This window comes from Spea bombifrons, chromosome 1 (genome assembly GCF_027358695.1).
Source record: "Spea bombifrons isolate aSpeBom1 chromosome 1, aSpeBom1.2.pri, whole genome shotgun sequence".
NCBI lineage: Eukaryota > Metazoa > Chordata > Amphibia > Anura > Pelobatidae > Spea > Spea bombifrons.
Window position 1 is genome coordinate 28,898,114 of NC_071087.1, and position 23,841 is coordinate 28,921,954.

Consider the following 23,841-nt stretch of genomic DNA (forward strand, 5'->3'; position numbering starts at 1 on the left):
TATGGGTTTCTAGAATAGCAGATGCTGTTATAGCCACAAATGTGTTCTGAAGTATGGCGTCCAACAAGCTCATATAGGTGTGATGGTCAGGGTTGAACAATGTCCATTAGGTTATCTTTTAAACAAAGTAGCTACAATTACACTCATAAGAGCCGCACAAGCTGTTGGTACTTTCAAGATATGAATGTGCGTATGCTAAAAAGCTGTGATAGCTTCCATTAATGTCAGATTTCATGATAGAGACTCATACTGTCCAAAACCAGAGCAAAGAGAAGGAAATGAAAAGAAATACTGGTCACAACATTGGATAGTTTTATTGGAAAAACAACGCTCAGACAGTTGACAATCATCTACACATTAAGACATGTTCTTTTTAATGGGTTTTGGGAATGGATGTTCCAGTACAAGGAGGTGTTCTAAAAATGTAATTATTTGTGTTCTGTCAGAGTAACAAGGCTCAGCAATGTCCAATGAGAACTTATTGCATTGATGTGAGCAAATTAATACAATAGCTTTTTTTATTTCTTCCGAGGAAGACAAACACACGTACAACTGAAAATAATAAAAATAGAAATGGTGGAATTTTCAGCTTTATTTACAGGGAGGCTCTTTGCCACATGGCTATCCCACTTTTTGGAATAAAGTATATTTAAATGGAGCACTTAATATGTATTTTGTGTATTTTATTATTGTAGGAAATTTAGGCAGGATATTTAAAAAAAAATGTAAAAAAAAAAAAAACCAAAAAAATTCCTTGCAATAAATTAATAGCTCATTGTGGTTTTATAATTCTCTGGGAATGGTATAGAGATATGTCCTGAACCCGTAACAAGAGGTAGTATACCAGCATTTGGCACCACATTCCAAGATAGAGTCAATGTTATATTTCGATTACCCCTGTAAAATAAACAAAAAAAGGTGAGAGTTAGTATTTACCCAAAAAACGGTCCTCAATTTTAATGTTGTATTTCAGTCTTCCATTTCAAAAAATGCTCCCAGTAACAGAGAAGGTAAATTTGTATTTTATGCTTTGAATCGCAAAATTGTGTCCCCACATTACATTAAAGCAGTCGGTACAAGCATTAGCACCCACCCACAGACACAGATGCCAAATGAAAATGTTGGTCTTTGAAAGTCAAGACACCCCCTCCTTTGAACTCCAATTGCTACAGGGAAAATACCGTATTTGCTCGATTATAAGATGACCCTGATTATAAGACAACCCCCCAAATCTGAATATTAATTTAGGGGGGAAAAAAAAGAAAAAAAGCCTGAATATAACACGACCCTATAGGAAAAGTTTTACCAGTAAATGTTAATTCATCTAAACTAATTTATTTTTTAATAAAAGCTATGATTGAGAAAAATATTTTGGTTTTATTTCCTTCTATTTTCCAACCTGCCCCCCAGTTATGCACATCTGCCCCAGAAATGCCTTATACCCCCTATATGCCACTGTGCCCCATGATATGCCTTTTAACCCTCTAAATGCCACTGTGCCCCATGATATGCCTTTTAACCCTATATGCCACTGTGCCCCATGATATGCCTTTTGACCCCCTGTGTCACTCTGCCTCCAGAAATGCCTTATACCCTTATATGCCACTCTGGGTTAAAAGGCATATTATGGGTAAGAGTGGCATATAGGGAGGTTTAAGGCATTCAGGAGGCAGAGTGGCGTATAGAGGGTTGAAAAGGCATTTCTGGAGGCAGAGTGGCATTAAGGGGGTTAAAAGGCATTTCACAGAGCACTCTTTCCCCCCCCCCCAGAAATACCGGTGGGGGGAACTCTGATCTCTGACAGTCGGGGAAGGTCTGCGCGATGGACGCAGACAACCCCCGCTGCTAGCCACGCCTCCTTCCGGCTGCAGCGTAAGTTGTCTACGCAAATCGCGTAGACATCTACACGCTGACCCAGCTACACACCGGGGACTCAGAAGTACCGGTAAGTGGGGCGGGGGGCCGGGATGGTCGGTGGAGACAGGAGGATCCAGGTCCCCTGCAGCTGCGGGGGATCTGGATCTTAGTCGTCTCATAGTCAGACCTATTTGAGGTCTGATTATAAGACGACCCCGATTATTTGCTCTGAAAAAAACCTCGTCTTATAATCAAGCAAATACGGTATATGCCACAGTATGTAAATTAAGCTTTGATTTGACAAGTAGCAAGAAAACAACCGACAATCATTTTAATATAAGGAAATGCAACGCGTCTTTATGTATTCGAATATCTTGAGTTGAACTATACACACTAAATAAATAGTCATGCGTTTATCTTCTTGATATGATATATATGCATATACTTGATTACCAACTATTAAACGTGGCATTAAATGTGAAAGGCAAGTTTAATAGTTCAATTCGGATCATGTTGTAGGAGAATAGCATTTCTTTATTTGCTCTGTTATTAGTTCCCTATAGACTTCCCAATAGCAGTATACAGTTAGGTAATAGTATCACTGGGTATTGACCATGTAGTCTACATGTGGGTCCATTTCACAGCTGATATTTTGGGTAAGCTAGACATTACAACCAGCTATTAGGTTCTCTTACCTAGTGAACTAGACATTTAGGAGTATTTAGAAACTAGCTCATTACAGAATAACAACCTTAGCAGATTCACTTTATTTAGCATATAATAAAAGTTAAAGGTTATAAACGATTGGGTTTTAAATCTAACAGAACCAGGTTAGGTTCTTAATCCAACTAAAAAACAAAGAACACTGTAGCTGAAACGGTATCTATCATGCCATAGTAGAGGCAGACACATTTGTCTTATCTAGCAAGTAAGAAAAAGGAACCTACAGCATGTGTAACACCTATAAACATATCCTACCATGTCAGCATTTAGATGGATTATGAAACACTGACTGAACTTAGTCTCTACAAGAGACAAATGCAGTGGCATCATTGATATTTTGATGTTGAAACTGTATTAAATTATAGATAGGCATGCCAATAGTTTGAATTTGGGGTGATGGCTTTTAACTGACAGATTACTCAGCATACTGAAAATGTAAGGGTCACAAACTGCCATCTTAAAACTAAGAATACCAATACTAAATCTGGTAATGCAAGGGTTAAATTCTCCACCTTTTTAACATGTGGGCAAAAAAAACCATTTCCTCCTATTAAAACATCACTAGAACCCATTGACAAATATACCCTTAAGGTGGATGAAAAGGCAAACATTTTGGAATTTAAGTAGTAATACATTCAGGAGATCGCACTATGCGCCATACAAAACACTGATAATTCAAGTTTGGCTTTGAAGGCATTTTTCACATTTTGATCTCTTGCAGAACCCTCCTCTCTATCACCACAAATCAATCATATCACAAGCTGGTGCCAAAAGCTAAACAGACATCGTTTTTTTTTTTGTCAGGTTTCAACTTATACATTTTATCTCTTGCACTTATTTAAAAAGACCCCATTCTTATAAAAAGCAGTATATATTTTCCAGATGCTTACTTAAGACCATTTCCATCGTCAAAGAAAAAATACTTCGATTTCATGTCTTTTAAGGACAATTTTGGATTATCTCCTCGGAGGATGATCTTGTCCCAGAGAACAACCTGGTTTAACACCTGAAATGAAATCAGAACGTGTTAGTTCTCTATAATTGAATTTCTAGATCTTAGATACTATACAGCCATGTCCCCACAGAAGTTCAAAAGTCTAAGAAACATTTACTTCAAGAACTATAGACTGAATCATTTACTGTTATGCACTTTGGATAGTTTCATTTCCTTTCAAGTGTTTAAGGTCACTTGGTACCAGTTGTAATCACAATTGTAATCCCAAACACTTGTTGAATATACTTACATTGCTTTTAGTTGAATATTCAGCGGATAAGTAAATGAAAAGCTGCTTGACGTTCCAATCAAATATGGGCTGCAGATGTATACCAGTTAAGGAAAGAAAAAACTATCTTTAGGCTAGATTTCCACTTGGTTTTTTTTTTGCTAAAAACGCCCATAAAAACGCCAATAGCGCCACCTGGCGTTTTTTTTTAGTGAAAAACGGCTGCAGCCAGATGTTAGCTGTTCTTCGATAGGAAATCGCAAAATGCCATTTCCACTTGGCGTTTTTCTGTTTGGCGTTTTTTCAGTCCTCTTTGGCGTTTTTCTGCTTTTTTGGGCTCTGTGGCAGTTTTTCAAAATCGCAGCATGTTGACACTCTGGCGTTTTTTGCAAGAAATCTTGGCGTTTTTCTCCAATAGAAGTCTATGGGAGAGAAAAAACGCCATGAAAAAGCCATGTGGGTTTATTGCCTTGGCGTTTTTTATGGCGTTTTTTCCACAGTTACAATGCAGAGGATGGACCCAGTATCTGTGTGTCCTACGACAAATAGGCTGGAAACAAACAGTTTCACACAAAACAAAGTCCTGGACTGGTTCATATTGAATTTTACACCATTTGGAACAAACATGCCATTACAAACAAACATACCCAACGCATCAACTGGATCCTGCGTGCCAAAAGCAACAGCAAACAATTTGCACCATCATTTGGGGCCCAGAGGAGCAGATATTCGGAATAAAGCATGCCTTACAAACCACAGAAAAGAGACAAAAGGGTCCGCCGGGGCGTGTTTAAGTAGAACTCTACCAAGTAAATGACATCAGGAGAGGACAGATACTTGCCATTTATCCTAATCCCTTTTAGCTGGGTGAAACTTTTAACTTGTAAAGGCTGGAAAAACTGCCTAAGGTCAAAAAAAGCAATTTCCACAGAAAGGCTAAAACGCCAGAAAAAACTACAGAAAAAACACCAAAACGCAGGTAAATGCAGTGGCAGTTTTCTTGGCGTTTTTCATCAAGAAAAAAACGCCGGACAAAAACCCAAGTGGAAACCTAGCCTTACAGTTAAAGCGATGTACGTATGTGGCCAAACTTGTACAACCAAAATGTCACCTGTTTCTGGTTGTTCCATAGGAGAGACTGTCCCAGTTCTATATTAATTTTAAAGGTGTTCAGCTCAGTTGGTAGGATGGCACCTTTAAAGGAACCGTCATCTGCAAGATCAGCTGGCCCTGCACCTTTCAGTGAAATAGCACAGATAGGTTGTTTAAGTTTATTCCCACAAAATAAATTGGGAACATCTTCCACATACTTACACACAGGCACTTCTTAAATTGAAACAAAGCATAAAAAAGAGCAGGTATACCCAAAATTAAATAGTATATAAATAGTGTGTACGTATAGTATATCACAAATACTTCCTCTTTTTGGTTTTCTTACAGCTGCCACCTTAAAAACAACCTCCTGAGGAAGCCTTAATAGGTGAAACGCATTGAGGAACTATTATATATTTCTTTTTTAGACTTTTTTTTTTTTAAATGTATTTTACGTATTATATATATATATATATATATATATATATATATATATATATATATATATATATATATATATATATATATATATATATATACACACACACATACCGAGTGAATTTGGCGTATTTTAAAGGGCTAGTCCCATAATAAATTTATATTCAGATATTCACTGCAGTAGCGCTTTATTCTCATAACGCCCTCATCAGCTGGTATAACGTATACATCTACGTCCGGACCCCACTACCACCAAAGAAGGATTAAGGAAACTGAAGGAGGACTCGAACGTCCTGGACACCGTGAGGTCTCCTATATCCCCCCAGGCGCTTGTTAGGACATTGTCTAATGTGCATTGGATTATGTGAGTGCAACCAGTTTTATTTTATACATATTGGGAAGGAAGTACTACACCAGGGCTCGACAAATCCCAGGCGCCAGGTCGCCATGGCAACAGAGAATTTTGTCCTGGCGCCTAGGTTTTGTCAGCCTCTTACATCCAGAAAAAATTGTGGATGTAAGAGGCTGAGCTACCACACGGGGGCGCTTGCTGCTGCTGTCTGCCCCAGACAGCACAGCCACTCAGAGCCCGCCCCCCCGAGCCTGAGATCACTCCCACGGAGTGAGCCTGTAGGCTGAAAACGCAGTTGCTGCAAAACCAGCAATCGCGTTTTCAGCTGCCACAGGCAGCTTCAGGGAAGGGGGTTGTGTGTTGATTGGGTCCCCACACATGTGTGGGGACCTGACACAACACCCCCCTGCTGCCTGATCGCTCCATGAGAGCAACAGTGCAGCGTTAACCCCTTCAATGCCGCGATCGTGGCATTTAGGGGTTAATTCCCGTTTTGTACGGGGCTCTGCTGCTGGTGCAACAGCAAAAACAAGCCCCCACAAGCCCTGTGATGACTCCTGTAGGCATAGAAGCCTACAGCAGTCACCAGAGACTCCCCCCTGCAATGGCTGGTCTATAGACCAGCAATTTGAGTGCCAGCTGCCAGAGGCAGCTTCAGGGACAGGGGAGAGGGTTCTTAGGTCTCCCCGTGAGTCACCCCCATTGCTGCCTGATCGCTCCCTGAGAGCGACAGTGCAGCGTTAACCCTTTCAATGCCACAATTGTGTATGACACATTCGTGGCATTGCAGGGGTTAACATTTGTCCCCACAAGCTTGTGGGGACTAAATATCAGTCAATGCTGTGCTCCAATGGAACATCAGCATTGAAAGGGTTAAAAAAAAAAACAGCACTGACCTGAAAGTCCAGGGTGCTTCCAGGTCAAACGCTGTGAGTTTAGTAAGTGGGGTGATGATGATCAGATCACTCTTGACCAACTCTTAGTTTAAAAAATCCTGGCTCCTAACTTTTTTACCTGGCGCCTAGATTCACAACAAATTTGTCAAGCCCTGTATTACACCATTGGTTTCCGTCTCTATTTGCCTTTCCATCCAGACACGAAAAGAAACTAAGAAACGCCCGAACACTTCAGCACTATTGTGAGCGCAACAAACACCATACAATTATCTATTGGTTGTGACGATCTACACTATTATTGTTGTTTCTGTTTCCTTTTATCTTACATGAGCGCCCCTAAGTAGAACATCTTAGGTCCTCAAACCTTCCAAGACCTTCATATTTTTGATTAAATGAGTCTATTGGCAATGTAAGTATTGTCATTAAATAACTTAAATCTATAAGCTCTTACGGGGTAATGACCTCCTTTCCTATTATACTCCGTTCACAATATCTACGGTACTTGTTATATAATCGTATTTAGTATATATACCATTCATCATACTGTAAACTATAAAGTGCTTCATAAACAGAAAAATGACATATGTATGCCTCCTGCCAACAAACAATGGAGCATGACATTCCTTCTATCAGGGTTGTGCCGGTTTCTGGTTACAAATACATTTTTAATGCACGGTTTTTGCATGAAAATGTTCAGTGAATTAATTTCATCCGTCAAGAGCATGATCTGGGAACAATGAATAGAAAGGAGCTATCACCTCTCAGACAGGCTACAGTGTCAATATCATCAAGTGGATAGGTTTAACCCTCCTGCATAGTGTGTTCTAAAGAGACCGTACAAAGTCTCAAGGATAAGAAATTGGCAGCTACTCAGGCGCTTGGTGTAAAGTAAACCTGCATTATATAATTTGTTTTACTAACATAATTTTTTTTGGAATTGACATTTTGTAGCAAACAACCTTGGGATTTCATGTTTACAGAACGCACTAGCAGTGGGATTAGATTTATCAGCACTTAAATGTGGAAAAACGCATACAACAGAGATCAGTTTCATTCACAAAAAGGATATCAGCATTTATATCGAACGTGATGAATCCAAGATCACTCCTTTCTCTGGGTCCGGTGAAATCTTCCACGTTCTCTCTGAAAGATACGTTTACAGAACATTAGATATTTTCTATTAAGGAGCAAAGTGAATTTATACCCTACAACATGTAGCCTTTTACACAAACATTACTTCTAATATACGAAGTACCACATAGAGCAGCAGAATTACTAGCAATGTTTATTATATACACATAATCTATGTAGGGTTTTTCCTTGTATATATAATAAGACAAAAGGTGTAATATATGCATTTGACAAAGACAACTTTCTGAACAGTTACTTTTAGTGGTCAAATGAAACTGTTTTACATATTCTAGCTACAATCAGCTAAAACAGGGCTTGACAAATTTGTTGTGAATCTAGGCGCCAGCTAAAAAAGTTAGGAGCCAGGATTTTCTTTTAAACTAACAGTTGGTTAGGAGTGATCTGATCATCACCGGCCCACTTACTAAACTCACAGCATTTGACCTGGAAGCACCCTGGACTTACAGGTCAGTGTTGTTTTTGTTTGGGTTTTTTAAATTATTTTTTTTTTGATATATATATTTTTTTAACACTTTCAATGCTGATGTTCCATTGGAGCACATCATTGACTGATATTTAGTGTTAACCCCTGCAATGCCTCGAATGTGTTATAGACAATTGTGGCATTCAAGGGGTTAACGCTGCACTGTCACTCTCATGGAGCAATCAGGCAGCAGGGGGGTGTTGGGGCTGGTCTCCACACTCATATGGAGACCAAAGAACCCTCTCCCCTGTCCCTGAAGCTGCCTCTGGCAGCTGGGAAGCAATTGCTGGTCTATAGACCAGCCATTGCAGGGGGGAGTCTCTGATGACTGCTGTAGGCTTCCATGCCTACAGGAGTCATCAAAGGGCTTGTGGGGGCTCGTTTTTGCTGTTGCTGGTCTGCCTGGACTTCCAGGCAGACCACCAGCAGCAGAGCCCCTTGAAAAACGGGAATTAACCCCTAAATGCCGCGATCGCGGCATTGAAGGGGTTAACGCTGCCCTGTCGCTCTCATGGAGCGATCAGGCAGCAGGGGGATGTTGTGTCAGGTCCCCACACTTGTGTGGGGACCCAATCAACACTGAACCCCCTTTCCTGAAGCTGCCTGTGGCAGCTGAAAACGCTATTGCAGGTTTCCCTGCAATCGCGGTTTCAGCCTACAGGATCACTCCGTGGGAGTGATCACAGGCTCGGGGGCGGGCTCTGAGTGGCTGTGCTGTCTGCCCAGACTCCTGGGCAGACAGCAGCAGCAGCGCCCCCGCGTGGTGACACGGGGGCATTTTTTGTGGATTTAAGAGGCTGACAAACTCCTAGGCGCCAGGACAAAATTCTGCGTCGCCATGGCGACCTGGCGCCTGGGATTTGTCGAGCCCTGAGCTAAAATATACCATATGTATAACAGATTTCACAGAACTATACAATTATACATAAAATAACATTTCTACTGACAGCTAGAGCTTATATAGCCTGCATAATCAGGCCTCGGCCTCATCTTAGAAACAGGACGGTCGTATCCCTATCCCATCCGTGTTTAAATTCCCTTATTGATTACGACTATCTGCATGAACAGAGGGGTCGGTCTCTACTTTATACCGAAAAGAATGCCATTGCGAAAAATTCATGGTCTTACGGAAAAAAAGTTGCGTTTCATAAAATTGTCTTGCCTACAGTAGGGAGAGAATAGATCTGAGCTCTTTACAGCTGTTTAAATACGTTGCCATCGTATCGTGTAACGATCTGACACGATATGAGCTGTTGGCCTTGAGCTCGCAGAGCAAACGCTGCTGGTGGAATAACCGTAATATTTGTGCAAATCTGTTGTGTTACCTTCGCACTGGCCACCGGGAAACCGAATGCCGCCATCATTAAAGGGATTACAGCTGTAGGTAACACATTTTAATATTAGATTTCCTTCTTTCATACTTTGGGAACACTTATGTCTAGTATGTTCTTAGAATTTGTGGGACTCCTGATGAATCGTTATTTAGAATTCCATCTTTTGGGATTGTTCATAAATGACAGTTTTTCCAGCTGGTTAAAACATCAACATTTGTACATTAAACATTGATATATTTTGCTGTTTTTATTAATTACTTTTGTGGACGTATAGCGTGTTAAATGATTCTATTATGGTCTATTATGGTCTATATCTATTACATTTTATGGTCTACCATTTGGTTTGCTAAAAAAAATGTATAGCACATGGTTTCATCTTCATGCAAAAACGCAAATTAGAAAGAGGCAGCACGAGAGCCGAGTGCCCGGTGCAACTTCCTTCCTCTATCACACACATCACATCGTGTGCCAGCAGCCACAATACATTTGTGCCGCCACAGCTTACCGGGCAGCTGGCATAAAATCTTCCTACTTATAGAAGCCAAATCTGCATCCTCTCTGCTTAAAATTGCAGCTTTTCACGCAGCGACAGATAGACTCATACATGTTGCGTGCGTGTGTGTATATATATATATATATATATATATATACACACACACTCTGTTTTGAGTTTGTTCACTAATAGCAGAGTTGGTAGAAGAGTTTGCATTTGCCCCTTTCCCCAAACCACCAGCAGGATGTCATGCAGGAGATGCATTCGTCAAGCAAAACCCCGGGGTTATAAGAAGCAGCCTTTGTCACAGCATCTGCCAGTCAATGCATTAGCATTCTCTACTCTCAAACAACCAAATGCTGCTATAACCGGCGCTCAGTCCCCGAATATATTGTGCAGGAGCTCCAATGCTCTTCTATACCTAAAGTCTACCGGATAGTCTCAGCACAAGGTGATCAATAAAGCACAGGGAAACTGACTGCCGGTGCACCAATTGCTCTGCACGAAGCAGCTTGCGGATACTCACAACATCACCCTGGACACGTAGATGTTGACGGGCACGACTCTGTCCTTGAATGCGGTGGTGATGAAACAACCGAAGGTGAGTGCGGCCATAACACTCAGAGAAAATGCAAAGAGGGAGTTAGCCCGGGACAAAGCTGTGTTCATGGCGAGGACGGATATGGGGAGCCTACGGTATATAATCAGAGAGAGGCAGCGCGAGCTGACAGAAAGACAGCCGCGACAATTCAGGGGAGCGGGAGACAGTCGTGTGAAGAGGGCTCTTTGGTCAGAAAGGTGGCGCTAAATGGACATTTGTAAGAAATGGATGGCTGTGTAAGGACTGAAAGTGCCAGACAGGAAGTTGCTGCTAGCGCTGAGCTGTCTGTCAGCTAAGGCAGCGGGTTGTATAGCGCAACTTCCGGGTAACGTAACAGGAAGTGTATAAGACAGGAAGTACGTGATGTTAGCCGTATAGCGTTTTGACGCCTTATTTGTTACTGGCAAACAGCCGTATTTCTGGAGTTGGTGGGTGTAGAGGAATAACATCGCGTTGTTTTTTTTAGTAAATCTGAGCTGTAAAGACTAGCGGCACCGTAACCAGTGATTCCAAGGATATTATTTTTTTCTGTAATCAGAGCGTTGCCCATCACTTTCGTGAAAAACCATCGCCAGACTAATTTTACATGACACGTGAATATTAATGAGTTCTATTCAACACGGTGTTTCTATTGTTTTTGTGTACATTTTGTGTGTGTGTGCTTTAGCTCCCCAAATGGGATGCACTAAGATCAATGCACGTAAACAGATCCCCTAAAATACATTATATTAACCTTTGGTGCAAATTCAACCTGGTGGCAGGCTTTAAAAGTAATAAGGGTTAAAGCTGTATTCTACTGAACGAATCTGTTAATTACATTACATATGTTTGGAGCGCCAGCACATTCTGTAGCGCTGTTAACAATTAGAGGCAGTAAAGTAATTCAAAATCACACACAATAACAAACTGATAGAAAAGGAGAACCTAGTCAGTGGCGACTCTAGGAACAATATATACCACAGTCATAACTTGAGGGGGGGGTTACCACTAATTCATGCCACTGAAAAAACTAAATATATATATATAAATAAGATGACAAAATTCCAGAGTATTGCACTATGCAATGATACCATTTTATTGGATTAACATAATACTAACAAAATGGCCAAGATGGCACAATGCTACACATGTGGTGGTCTTGCCCAGTATTAACCCCATTGTGGAGGAATATATTCTCCATTATTGGTTCCCTACTTCATATCAGACTAGACCCTCTCCTGGAAACCGCCCTATTGCATATGTTCCCTGATAACCCCCCCCCCCAGTCTTGTACGTAAATTGATCGTCCACTTTTTTATAGCTGTGAAGTTGTGTATTGCGCGCTCATGGAAAGCTGCAGTCCCTCCACTTTTATCTGATGTTCTGACTGTCTTGGACATCAATCCTCACTTACCTGTGAACTGTATCAAAAAATTTGGTCTCCCTGGCTTAATAATCGTGATACTATTTCCCTTGATGATTGACTTACGCATTTATTTACAACATGTCTGTTATTGTGGTTATTGATTACAGCCGCGCCCGACTATCTTATGTTCTGTTATAATCATTTTTACACCATTATGTTCAATTGCTCCGTCACTCCTCACAAGTGGTCCTACTGCAGGGGTTGGCCTCTTACTTGATATATTTTCCTCCCACGCCATCTTCCGCTTCGCCATACATTGCACACTGGCCAACTCTCGCCATGTTGCCTGAGCGGACCCTCGCCCTGAGTGGTAATATGACGATTCTACATCTCACTCGGTTTCTTTATTTCAACATATGTTTTAACACATGTATTGCCCTGACATGCGTCATTTCGCATCTCTCAAGTTATTATAATTTTTTTGGTTTTTGTTCTTATAAGAATCCGAATAAAAATGTTTTTTAAATAATACTAAAAAAAAAAGATAAGCTTTCAAAAGATTTCCTCTTCCTCAGGTATTGCCTCAGACCTTAGAAAGAGAGGAAAACTCCCGAAAGCTTTTCTTTTTAGCTTACAAATAAGTGCAGAGACAGAGCGGCAGGCTCTCACGCTGCCTGGTTGTTGTGAGCAGAGCTGTAGTTGGGTCCTTTCATGCCCGAGTCAAGAATGGAATATTGTGCCTCAGCTTTTTTGTTACAGAGGTTATTTTACTGACACTGCCCTCACACACACCTGCCCATAAACACACATATACACATACACTGCCCTTACAAATACCTGCCCACAAACATAAATAAGACGTCATATCCCGGCGCTCGGCATCAGATGCCAGCGCGTAGCGATTAGGGAGCACAGAAGTCGAGGTGGTGCGCCCGCTGAGCAGGCCCAGGGGAGGCGGCCCCTCGCTTATAGATACACTACACTGTTTTAGGGGCTTCATGGTGAAACACTTTGCTGGCAGCAATGTGATTCACCACAGGACCCCCAGAACTCGGGGCCCTTGGGCAACTGTCCAGTGTGCCTTATGTATAGATGGCACTGTCCCATTTGGTCCTGCAGCTGGAGGGGGGCAGCACATTTACACTGTTATACAGGCTGTACACTCACTACTTTACATTGTAGCAGAGTGTCATTTCCGTAGTAATGTCACATGAAGAGATATAATAAAATATTTACAAAAATGTGAGGGGTGTACTCACTTTTGGGAGATACTATATATATATATATATACATATATATATATATATATATATACACACATGCATACATATACGTCATAATCTAGTAAACGAAAATGTACCAGAAAGTCTTAAGAAGATGTGGCAGGGCTGTTCATGAATTCTGCAGAATCAGCTTTTATTCAAGTTTTAAAAAACATGAAATATATGAGAAATGTGAAAAACATGAATTGTGTGTAAGTAAAACATTCTCTGTTGCACAACATAAGATCAGATTTTTTTTATTGTTATTATAACTGTCCATGGAGCAATGTAATGAATTGAACCCAATGGACATATGCATCTTTTTCAACCCATTTGGAACTGGAGGATATTCATACCATAAAGACAGGAGGTTTTCTTGTTTTTTTTACCATGTTTGTTGAACCGTGATTCTCCTTTTCCATATTTGATGGACCTGCAGAAAGACGTAATTTTGTTCAGGACAAATATGGTCACCTTTTAAAATCATATGAATACAATACAATTATTAGTGCTAATATTTTAAAAACAAAAACTATACTAAAATAGAATTAATTGTTTTTGCAACTTCACATAGGATTTCTTCTACACAGTAGGTACCACTGCTGAACAATGGCTGACAGGTTGTCCTTTGACATCCTTATCTCCTGTTGCCTTCATGAACTAATACCCTGCCTCCATATGCATTGTATTCCTAGTTCACATATAGGGACAATCTAAATTCTCATGCATCCTTATGAAGAATGCATAGAAAGCTACTTTATAACAGGGCTCCTCAAATGCTGGGTGCATGACGTCTAACAAACACTTCCTGGCGCCCAGGGTTTTGCAGGGCTACCATCATGAATCTGGCACTATATACTGTACTTTCCTGCAGGGGCATGGTGTAGCGGGTGCCATGAGGGTCCCGTAATATACGTCACGTAACCCTGGATGCCTCATGCCACTTGTCCTCACTGCGTCCCTTACGGAAAGCACAAGGTGTCGGATTCATGAAGATAAACAGCTCCATGGCTGGTCTTCGAGAGGTGAGATGGGGAGGGGGAGAAGTGTATGTGAGTGTGTGTATACTATAGTGTCAGAGTCAGTGTGTGTGTATATGTATAATGCTAGTGTCAGTGTATGTATACTGTAGTGTCAGAGTCAGTGTGTATGTGTGTAAATGTATAGTGTAGTGTCAGTCAGTGTGTATATGTATAGTATAGTATGTGTGTATGTGTGTACATGCACACAGACTATACTATACTGCTAGAGTCAGTATGTGTGTACATGTATAGTGCCAGTATGTTTACTGTATCGTAGTCCCAGATTCCGTATGTATGTGTCAACAGTGTTAATGTGTAATTTTTGTGGTAAAGTGTATGGGAGCGTGGTTGATGGTATATATATCTCACCTGGTTACCTCTGCCAGGCATGGTAGCAAACCCAGGTGCTCTCAGGTGAGGCTTCCTAAGCTCGTTACTGGGGAGGAAGCCTTAAAAGAGAGGGCTGTTAAGTTTGCAGGTAAAGGGAGAAACTGAATGAAGGAGCAGCTACAGCCAGCGCTGCAGCTCACCAGGTATGAAGCTTTACCCCATACAAAACTGGTTACTTTGCTTTGCGTCAGACCTTAGGCTGCTAGAGAGGTATCCTGCTGTTTAGTTAGAGCCGGACAGGCTTATAGTTTGTTTTGTTTACAAGGTGCTCTGTGACTACAACATCTAAATAAACACGCTTTTACGTTGGAAACCTGTGTGAAACTGTCATTGCCGCCCCATGCGTGAGCTGTCCCCTACAATTGGTGGAGAATGCGGGCACAGTGGTGCTAGGAGCAACGGCAGGACAAAACACAGCATCTGAATTTTGTGGACATTTAAAGGGCCGGAAGCATATGTCCTGAGTGAAGGCTGCAGCACTGTAAGGCCCATCCGGCACAATGGAGGAAGTGATAAAGCAGCTGATACAGGCTAACCTGAGACATGAGCAGGCCTTGGAACAGCAACGGAAGTTTCATGCAGAGGCTTTTCACGCCCAGCAACATGCGCAACAGCAGACTATGGCCCAACAACAGGAAACGAATCGCCTGTTAATGGAGCAGATTGCTGCGCTCAGAGAGACTGTTGTGGCTCAGTCCCAACAAGTGGAGGCAAGCCCCCTTGAGACTGTTAACGTGAGGAGGGCCGTTCAGCGGGGCTTACAAAAAATGACACCCGACGACGACGTTGAGGCATACCTCACCGTATTTGAGAGAGTGGCGGAGAGAGAGAGACTGCCAGTTGCAGAGTGGGCAGAAGTGATTGCACCCTTCCTGACTGGTGAACCGCAAAAGGCCTACTATGACCTCGGGGAGCAGGATGTCCGGGACTTTACAAAACTAAAAATGGAGATCCTTGCTCGCCTGGGTGTTACGCCCGCTGTTCGGGCCAAGAGAGTCCACTGTTGGAAATACACCATGGACAAGCCTGCCAGGTCCCAGATGTATGATCTGATTCATCTTGTACGCAAGTGGCTGGAACCAGAATCCACTACACCAGCCCAGATTGTGGAAAAGGTGGTAGTGGACCACTACCTCCGCGCCCTCCCGGCGGAGCTACAACGGTGGGTTGGGCATGGAGACCCCAGAACTGCTGAGCAGCTTGTCAACATGGTGGAAAGGTTCATAGCAACCGAGGACTTCCTCCGTGAGGTCCCTGCGGCACCAACACCTTCCAAGACTGTCAGACCCGCGACATCTTTGGGTAAGAGAGTTCCAGCTGGAGGTGTATGGAAAAATGTGAGAGAGAGCAGGGCTCTAGAGTTTGGGCAAGGGCAAAAGACTGATCCTGAACCCCTGGGACCCCACAATCCTAGAAAGGGCTCCCTACTAAGGAGGCCAGGGACCCCCCAGTGCTGGAGGTGCCATGAGTGGGGACACATAGCCGCCTATTGCCCTCTTAACTCAGAGCCCATGGTGTGTGACGCTAGTCGGCGTCAGTCCCTGTTTGCAGAACCTGTTTGTGCAGCCATTCCAGAATCAGAGACTGAGCCGCATTTTTGTATGGTGAAGATAGGTGACTGCTCCGTGAAGGCACTTTTGGACTCGGGTAGCCTGGTGACTTTGGTTCGGGCTGGCCTTGTGACTATGGACTACGTGCCGAACAAGCACATAAGAGTGCTATGCATCCACGGGGATATTGTAGCTTACCCTGTGGCCCCCATTAAGTTGGTGACCCCATCTGGAACTGTGACCTACGAAGTCGGAGTTGTAAAAAGACTTATGCATGCGGTTATTTTAGGCCGCGATTTCCCCTTGTTCTGGGAGTTGTGGAGAAGGGGGGACGTTTCTGCAGCTGGGGAACAAACTCCGGCAGAGTCTGTAACCCTCCCTGTAAATAATGGGTCAGGTGAGACGGCCATTGGGAACAATGATACCAGTAAGGGGCATGATGAAAAGGATCTAGGCCCACCTGAAATGTATAGTGAAGATTCTTTCCCCTTGCAGGTGTTAGCTGGGGAGGAAGAAGAAGAAACTTCCCTACCCGGCCAACAGGTCTTAGATTTAGAAATGTCTCGGGGTAACTTCGGGACCGAGCAAGTGAGAGACCCCACTCTGGGAACTGCACGGGCAAATGTCACGGTAGTAAATGGGGTACCACAGGAACCCGAAGCTGACCAGAAATTTCCGCATTTTGCCATGAATGGGGATCTAGTGTACCGGGTCACCAAAGTTAACAAGGAAATTGTGGAACAGCTTCTGGTGCCAAAACCATACCGACACCTGGTGCTGGACATAGCCCATAACCATGTGTTTGGGGGGCACTTGGGGACTAATAAAACACAAGAGAGGGTCCTCCAAAGGTTTTATTGGCCTGGGGTATATGAAGAAGTAAAAAGGTATTGTGAGTCATGCCCCACATGCCAGAAGAGTGCCCCAACACCACACTTCCGTAGCCCCTTGGTGCCACTTCCCATCATTGAAGTACCATTTGAGAGAGTTGCCATGGATTTGGTAGGGCCCATTGTCAAATCTGCTAGGGGACACCAATACATTTTGGTTGTCTTGGATTATGCTACCCGGTACCCAGAGGCGGTACCCTTAAGAAACATGGCCTCCAAAAATATTGCTAGGGAGTTGTTTTACATGTTCTCTCGCACGGGGATCCCTAAAGAAATTCTTACTGACCAGGGTACGCCCTTTATGTCACGGGTCATGAAAGACCTGTGTAAGTTGTTTAAAATCACTCACCTCCGTACCTCAGTGTACCACCCTCAAACAGACGGGTTAGTGGAGAGGTTTAACAAAACCCTAAAGCATATGCTAAAAAAGGTGGTAGAAAGGGATGGTCGGGATTGGGACTGTCTATTACCCTACCTCATGTTCTTTATCCGGGAGGTGCCCCAAGCGTCTACAGGGTTTTCCCCCTTTGAGTTAGTGTATGGCCGACATCCACGGGGTTTGTTAGATATTGCCAAAGAAACTTGGGAGACCGAGGCCACCCCATATAAGAGTGTTATTGAACATGTGGCTCAGATGCAGGAGCGAATAGCGACGGTGATGCCTATAGTTAAAACGCATCTGCAAAGAGCGCAGGAGGCCCAGAGCAGAATTTATAACAGATCTGCCAGGTTGAGGGCCTTTAATCCTGGGGACAGGGTCCTGGTTTTAGTGCCCACCGTTGAAAGTAAGTTTTTAGCCAAGTGGCAGGGTCCCTATGAGGTTGTAGAGAAGATGAGTGAGGTGAACTACAAGGTCCATCAACCGGGCAGGAGAAAACCCTTCCAGGTTTACCACGTAAACCTGATCAAGCCGTGGAAAGAGCGGGAGTCTTTGGGGGCGACCCAGGCAGGGGTCAAAGAAGTGGGGCAACCAGTTCCCCCAGTAACCATAGGAGAGGCACTGTCAGTGCCCCAGAAGCAGGAGGTGAGGGAGTTCCTGCAGGAAAACAGACGCAAGTTTTCAGACATACCGGGCCGTACCCACCTCATAAAACACCATATTAAAACTGAGCCTCACAGTAAAGTGAACCTGAAGCCATACAGGATACCAGAAGCCCGTAGAGAGGCGGTATCCACGGAGGTCAGGCGCATGCTTGAATTAGGTGTTATTGAGGAATCTACTAGTGAGTGGTCAAGCCCCATAGTGCTAATCCCAAAGCCCAACGGGACGTGGAGGTTCTGTAATGACTTCAGGAGATTAAATGAGGTCTCGAAGTTTGATGCGTACCCCATGCCCCGAGTGGATGAACTGGTTGAGAGGCTTGGGAAGGCAAGGTACATTACAACACTTGACCTTACAAAGGGCTATTGGCAGATACCGTTAACTGAGGAGGCTAAAGAGAAGACTGCCTTTTCCACTCCAGAGGGCCTGTTCCAGTATGTTGTGATGCCATTTGGGTTACATGGGGCCCCTGCTACCTTTCAGAGGCTGATGGATCTGATTTTGAGACCACATCGTGATTATGCCGCTGCTTACCTGGACGATGTGGTAATTTTTTCGTCTGACTGGAAAAGTCACCTCGGTAAGGTACAGGGCGTGTTAGACTCCATTAGTGATGCAGGCCTAACCATAAACCCTGAAAAATGTGCAGTGGGTCTGGAGGAAGCAAGATACCTGGGTTATATCATTGGTAGGGGGCTGGTTAAACCCCAGATCAATAAGATTGAGGCGATACAGAACTGGCCTAGGCCAGTAACAAAGAAACAAGTGAGGGCTTTCCTTGGCATAACCGGGTACTACCGTCGGTTCGTGCCCAATTTTGCCTCCATGGCCACACCATTGACAGACTTAACAAAGGGTGGTAAGTCAGTGATGGTAAAGTGGAACCCCGAGGCAGAAAGGGCTTTTCAGAGTCTGAAGTCTGTCCTGTGTGACCAGCCAGTGCTCGTTTCCCCTGATTTTAGGAAACCATTTCTGGTTCAGACAGACGCGTCTGCTAGAGGTTTGGGGGCAGTTTTGTCACAAGTGGTTAATGGGGAAGAACACCCAGTGCTGTACTTGAGTAGGAAACTGACCCCAGCCGAGGAAAATTATGCCATAGTGGAAAGGGAGTGTCTCGCCATCAAGTGGGCGTTGGAGTCCCTGAGATATTATCTCCTGGGCAGGGAATTCGTGTTGGTGACTGACCATGCTCCTCTGGCATGGATGAAACAGAATAAGGAGAGGAATGCAAGAGTGACCAGATGGTTTCTCTCCTTGCAAAATTTTAGATTTACAGTGGAGCATAGACCAGGGAAGTTACATGGGAATGCGGATGCGTTGTCCAGGGTGTACTGTATGGTTGCTGACGCTGTCCAGACCTCTGGTCTGGAGTCGACGGGGGGGATATGTGGTAAAGTGTATGGGAGCGTGGTTGATGGTATATATATCTCACCTGGTTACCTCTGCCAGGCATGGTAGCAAACCCAGGTGCTCTCAGGTGAGGCTTCCTAAGCTCGTTACTGGGGAGGAAGCCTTAAAAGAGAGGGCTGTTAAGTTTGCAGGTAAAGGGAGAAACTGAATGAAGGAGCAGCTACAGCCAGCGCTGCAGCTCACCAGGTATGAAGCTTTACCCCATACAAAACTGGTTACTTTGCTTTGCGTCAGACCTTAGGCTGCTAGAGAGGTATCCTGCTGTTTAGTTAGAGCCGGACAGGCTTATAGTTTGTTTTGTTTACAAGGTGCTCTGTGACTACAACATCTAAATAAACACGCTTTTACGTTGGAAACCTGTGTGAAACTGTCATTGCCGCCCCATGCGTGAGCTGTCCCCTACATTTTATATATGTATATTGTTAGCCAGTGTGTCTGCCCATATGTGTTGAGGAGTGTGGTGCTAGCATGTATAGTGTTTATGTTGCAGTATGCCATTAGCATGTATGTATGTCAGCATATAGAGTGTGTGTGTTAGTGTATGTTGTTAGCTTGTGTGTGCATGTGTGTACGCCAGCGTAGCATGCTAGCGTGTTTCTGTGCATAAGATGTTAGCATGTGTCTGTTACTGTATGGTTTTAGAGTATGTAAATGTATGTTAGTGTATGGCAAGCACCTACAATTGACCTCTGTTTGCTGATCAGCAGCAGTGGGGGTCAAAGTGAAAAGAGGGAGAAACAGTATTTCTGCCAATTCAAAAAATACTTAAAAAAATAAAAATAATAATTAAATATAAAAAATAATAAAATGAAATTAAAAAATAAACTGTATCCAGTGATGTCACCATTTTTCTACCTTATAAAATAAACCTATCCATGTGGGGTATTCTACTCAGGGATGCTGTTTGAACATAAATCATATCCGCTGAACCTAACTTGTGAAAGAAATCCTAAGTAAAATTGCAAAAATGTATTTTTCTACTTTTTTTCTGTTACATTTAATTCATACTAAATGACAGACTATACAAAAATAAAACAATTTAAAGAGAAAGCCTCACCTGTCCTTGAAAAAAAATATATATAATTTGTGTGGGTACACTAAACATGGAAAAGGGGAACCACACGTGAACAAACATATACAAAAAACAAAACAAAACTGTCACTTAAGGGAGTAAAACCCTGCATGTCTTCCAAGCTATTTTTGTCATTTGTTTGTATTGATGTTACAGTGGTTACTAAAGTCTTAATCAAGCCAATGCCCGGTGGGCCGGTGCCATGTGGCATGGGTTGCTTACTTTGCTGTCACTTGCATATTTCATCTGGTGCGTTAATGTGCTGTTGTGGATTGGATACACACTACCACGTACTGGACGAGTGTAAGAGCTTGCATGTCATTTGCCGACCACTGGCCTTAAAGGCCAAAGATTTAAAGAGACAGAACAACTTATATTTATTACAAATAAACATACATTAACTGGATATGTATAGCTTTGGTTTCAGGATTACAAAACAGTTTTTGTACCAACTGCCCTAATGGGTGCACAACACAGGGCGCCGCTGGAAAAATCTCTTGTTCCGAATTGTGATGTCACAGTTTCTGCGCACTGGTGCCAATCTATTCTAACGGGCGTGATATGTCGTCATAAATTGGCATTAGGGAAGTGGGAGAGAAGTCTTTTTTTACTTTTACTGTAGCAACCTGTTTGATATATAGTCTTTTGCCGGTCGCTTTTCTTCTATATACAAAATGTGATTTGCTCAGGTTTTCACATTTCTGAAATCCCCTGATGGACTAGTTTGATGTCACAGTACCAATTAACTTCAAATCTAGAGGTGTTAACCAAAGGAAAAAAACCACACTTTACATTATTTTAACAGGCATGCTCATCTATTATATGCAGCTAAGTGACAAAATGTTCTTGGCTTTAGGAAGATGTGAATAATTTCTGGAACCAAATGAGGCACATACTTGGCTCGTGTCTGTTTCTCAATTTCCCACATTAAGGCCAATATAACATATAGATCTTTAATAGATAGCAATTTTAGTACGTGTTTACACTTTAAAATATGGATCACTCAGTATAACACTTGCCTTTTACATTATGTATGCTTTAATATTTATGTTTGGAAGAGTCATATCAATATTTTAGACAGACAATTTAAGTTATGTCTCTTGGTTTTAGAGGTACCTCAAAATATTGTCCAAACGTATTTATCCTGGCTTCTTTTGTGTGAATTCATAGCCGTTATAAATCAAGAGACCCGTTATTGTTCAGAGTGATGGACAGTTGGCGGAAATGTGGTTTGTCCCGATCTCCAGAAAGATAAGGATGAGTGCGGTATAGCTTTTTGCTTTATTAACTTAACTGGTAATGTTTAGCACTTGACCGGTTCATGATAAAAATGACAGATTCTGGGCTTATACACCTAAACCCAAAACAAGAAATATCCGATTGGAAAAGAACCTCTTGGGTTTTGGATTTTTTTGTAACTTTTTAAAGAAAAAAACGTAATTATGAAATTTTTCATATTCAAGTATACGGTTTAAAGTTTGCTTTTACCGGTTACATTACTTGACAGTCCCAGCAATCCTTTTTATCATAATAACCAATATAAAGGGTTGATTCCTAGTGTTCTTCTGTGATTTAACTGGCAAATTTCACAGCAACGTATATGTCACACACTGGGTAAGCAGGTTAGCGAGGGGCCTCGGTGCAGGGATAGCGTTGTCTGTTTGTACACCGCGATTCATGGTGCAAAGTAGACAGGCACAGCAGACAGAAGTGCGGGACTGGAACTGGCAAGGTTGATGCTGAAATAGAAGCCCACCGGCAGGGCACACGACTGGAAGCTCACTGGCAGAGCACAGGACTGGACATGCTGCTAGAAGCCCTCAGGCTGGGCACACGACAGGAAGCCCACTTGCAGGGCACACGACAAGAAGCCCACTTACAGGGCACACGACAAGAAGCCCACTCGCACGGCTGAAGGCAGGAGCAATACAGAATCAGGAACAAAAAGGAAGCCAGGAATAATTCAGAAACAGGACCAGGGCAAAACAGTCCTATTACTACAATACCAAGGCCCAGTTTGCAGGAAGCTACAGCCCTTTATACTGCAGGGCAGCAGGTAACGAGGCCAGGTGACAACAAAAGGAGGAGAGCAGAAACATAGGCAGAGCGGCCACTAGAGGCTGAACTAGGAACAGTCCAAAAACCTGAATGCACAATACAGGAGCCAGGAAACCAGGGCAGAATGTCACAATATATTTATCTTTATATGACATTACTTATAACCACCTGGTTAATCCCGACACACAAATATATGTATGGATAATAATGCCATATCTAAAATAGTGTGGGGTATTTTCTTTCTACACATAAGTCCCTTGTTCTGTAGGATAGACATCTGTCAAAAATAAAAGACAAGAACAAAATATGGGGCAAGCATATACACACACATATACATTCAAAACTTGTAAGGCAATCCAGTCTTGGGTACAATATTGACAACACATATGTGCCGCAACTGGTACACATGTTGGGTGTGTATGAGAGCTACACAAGATTTTACGCTATCAATGCCTTGCATACAGGTGAAATTAACAGCCATGGAGAGTTTGCACGTGATTAATCACCATAACTGATGTTTCAGGGCAAATCCCCTTGAGGGAAAAGAAACACAATATATAAGGGTATTTAAAGGTAGTTTTACATTGTTTGGAATGGTACAGAAATATTTGTCACTTTGATAATGCAAACCTCTTGTGTTCTAAACTTGGATGATACTGGAGTATTTGACCTTTTAACATGTGAGATGACGACTCTGAAATTCACATTGCTTCACAGGGACCTATAGCAAATCCAAGTCCTAATCTGCTGGGGTTTAATTCTTTCTTTAATAGTGTGAAGTGATGTATCTTTATACGCCCCCAAGGAAACAGAAATAGTCATGTAATACCTTAGATAATAGTAAATGAGATCATAAGCAACTCATATGTTTCAATTTTGAGTGAGTCAGGGGAACGATTCTAGAAATAGCCAACAAGTCAGCTATGTGTAAAAATATGTGTGTTACTAACGAATGCTAAGATGTGGAATCGTGTTGGAAACAATTCATTGCTGCCAGTTTTTTTTTATATTTTCTCATAGCACTAGGCTTCTTAACCCTTGAAGGGTTAAAAATCTGAAAGCTCAGAATTATTTGTAGGTCATTTGAGAAAAGCGTGACTATGTGTGTTTTTGCGTACATACATATACTTATAAAACAACTCAGGCAATCTAATGCCTTTTAACTGGGTACAATGA

The 23,841-nt window shown here is 42.6% G+C and overlaps 1 protein-coding gene across 1 annotated transcript; it reads right to left on the bottom strand.

Annotated features, from left to right (window-relative positions):
* Positions 1–289: 289 nt before the first annotated feature.
* Positions 290–10,933, bottom strand: SPCS3 (signal peptidase complex subunit 3). The gene is made up of 5 exons (XM_053459608.1): positions 10,550–10,933; positions 7,651–7,724; positions 3,825–3,901; positions 3,471–3,586; positions 290–897 (listed from the first exon to the last, which is right to left on the bottom strand). The coding sequence occupies exons 1-5, from the start codon at positions 10,690–10,692 to the stop codon at positions 765–767; spliced, it is 543 nt and encodes a 180-aa protein (XP_053315583.1). The 5' UTR covers positions 10,693–10,933; the 3' UTR covers positions 290–764.
* Positions 10,934–23,841: the final 12,908 nt, after the last annotated feature.

Coding starts and splice junctions, on each gene's coding strand:
- SPCS3 (XM_053459608.1), bottom strand. CDS start 10,692: ATGAACACAGCTTTGTCCCGGGCTAACTCCCTCTTTGCATTTTCTCTG. Junction 7,725..10,549: donor TACGTGTCCAGGGTGATGTT/GTGAGTATCCGC, acceptor CGTATCTTTCAG/AGAGAACGTGGAAGATTTCA. Junction 898..3,470: donor GACGATGGAAATGGTCTTAA/GTAAGCATCTGG, acceptor TTTATTTTACAG/GGGTAATCGAAATATAACAT.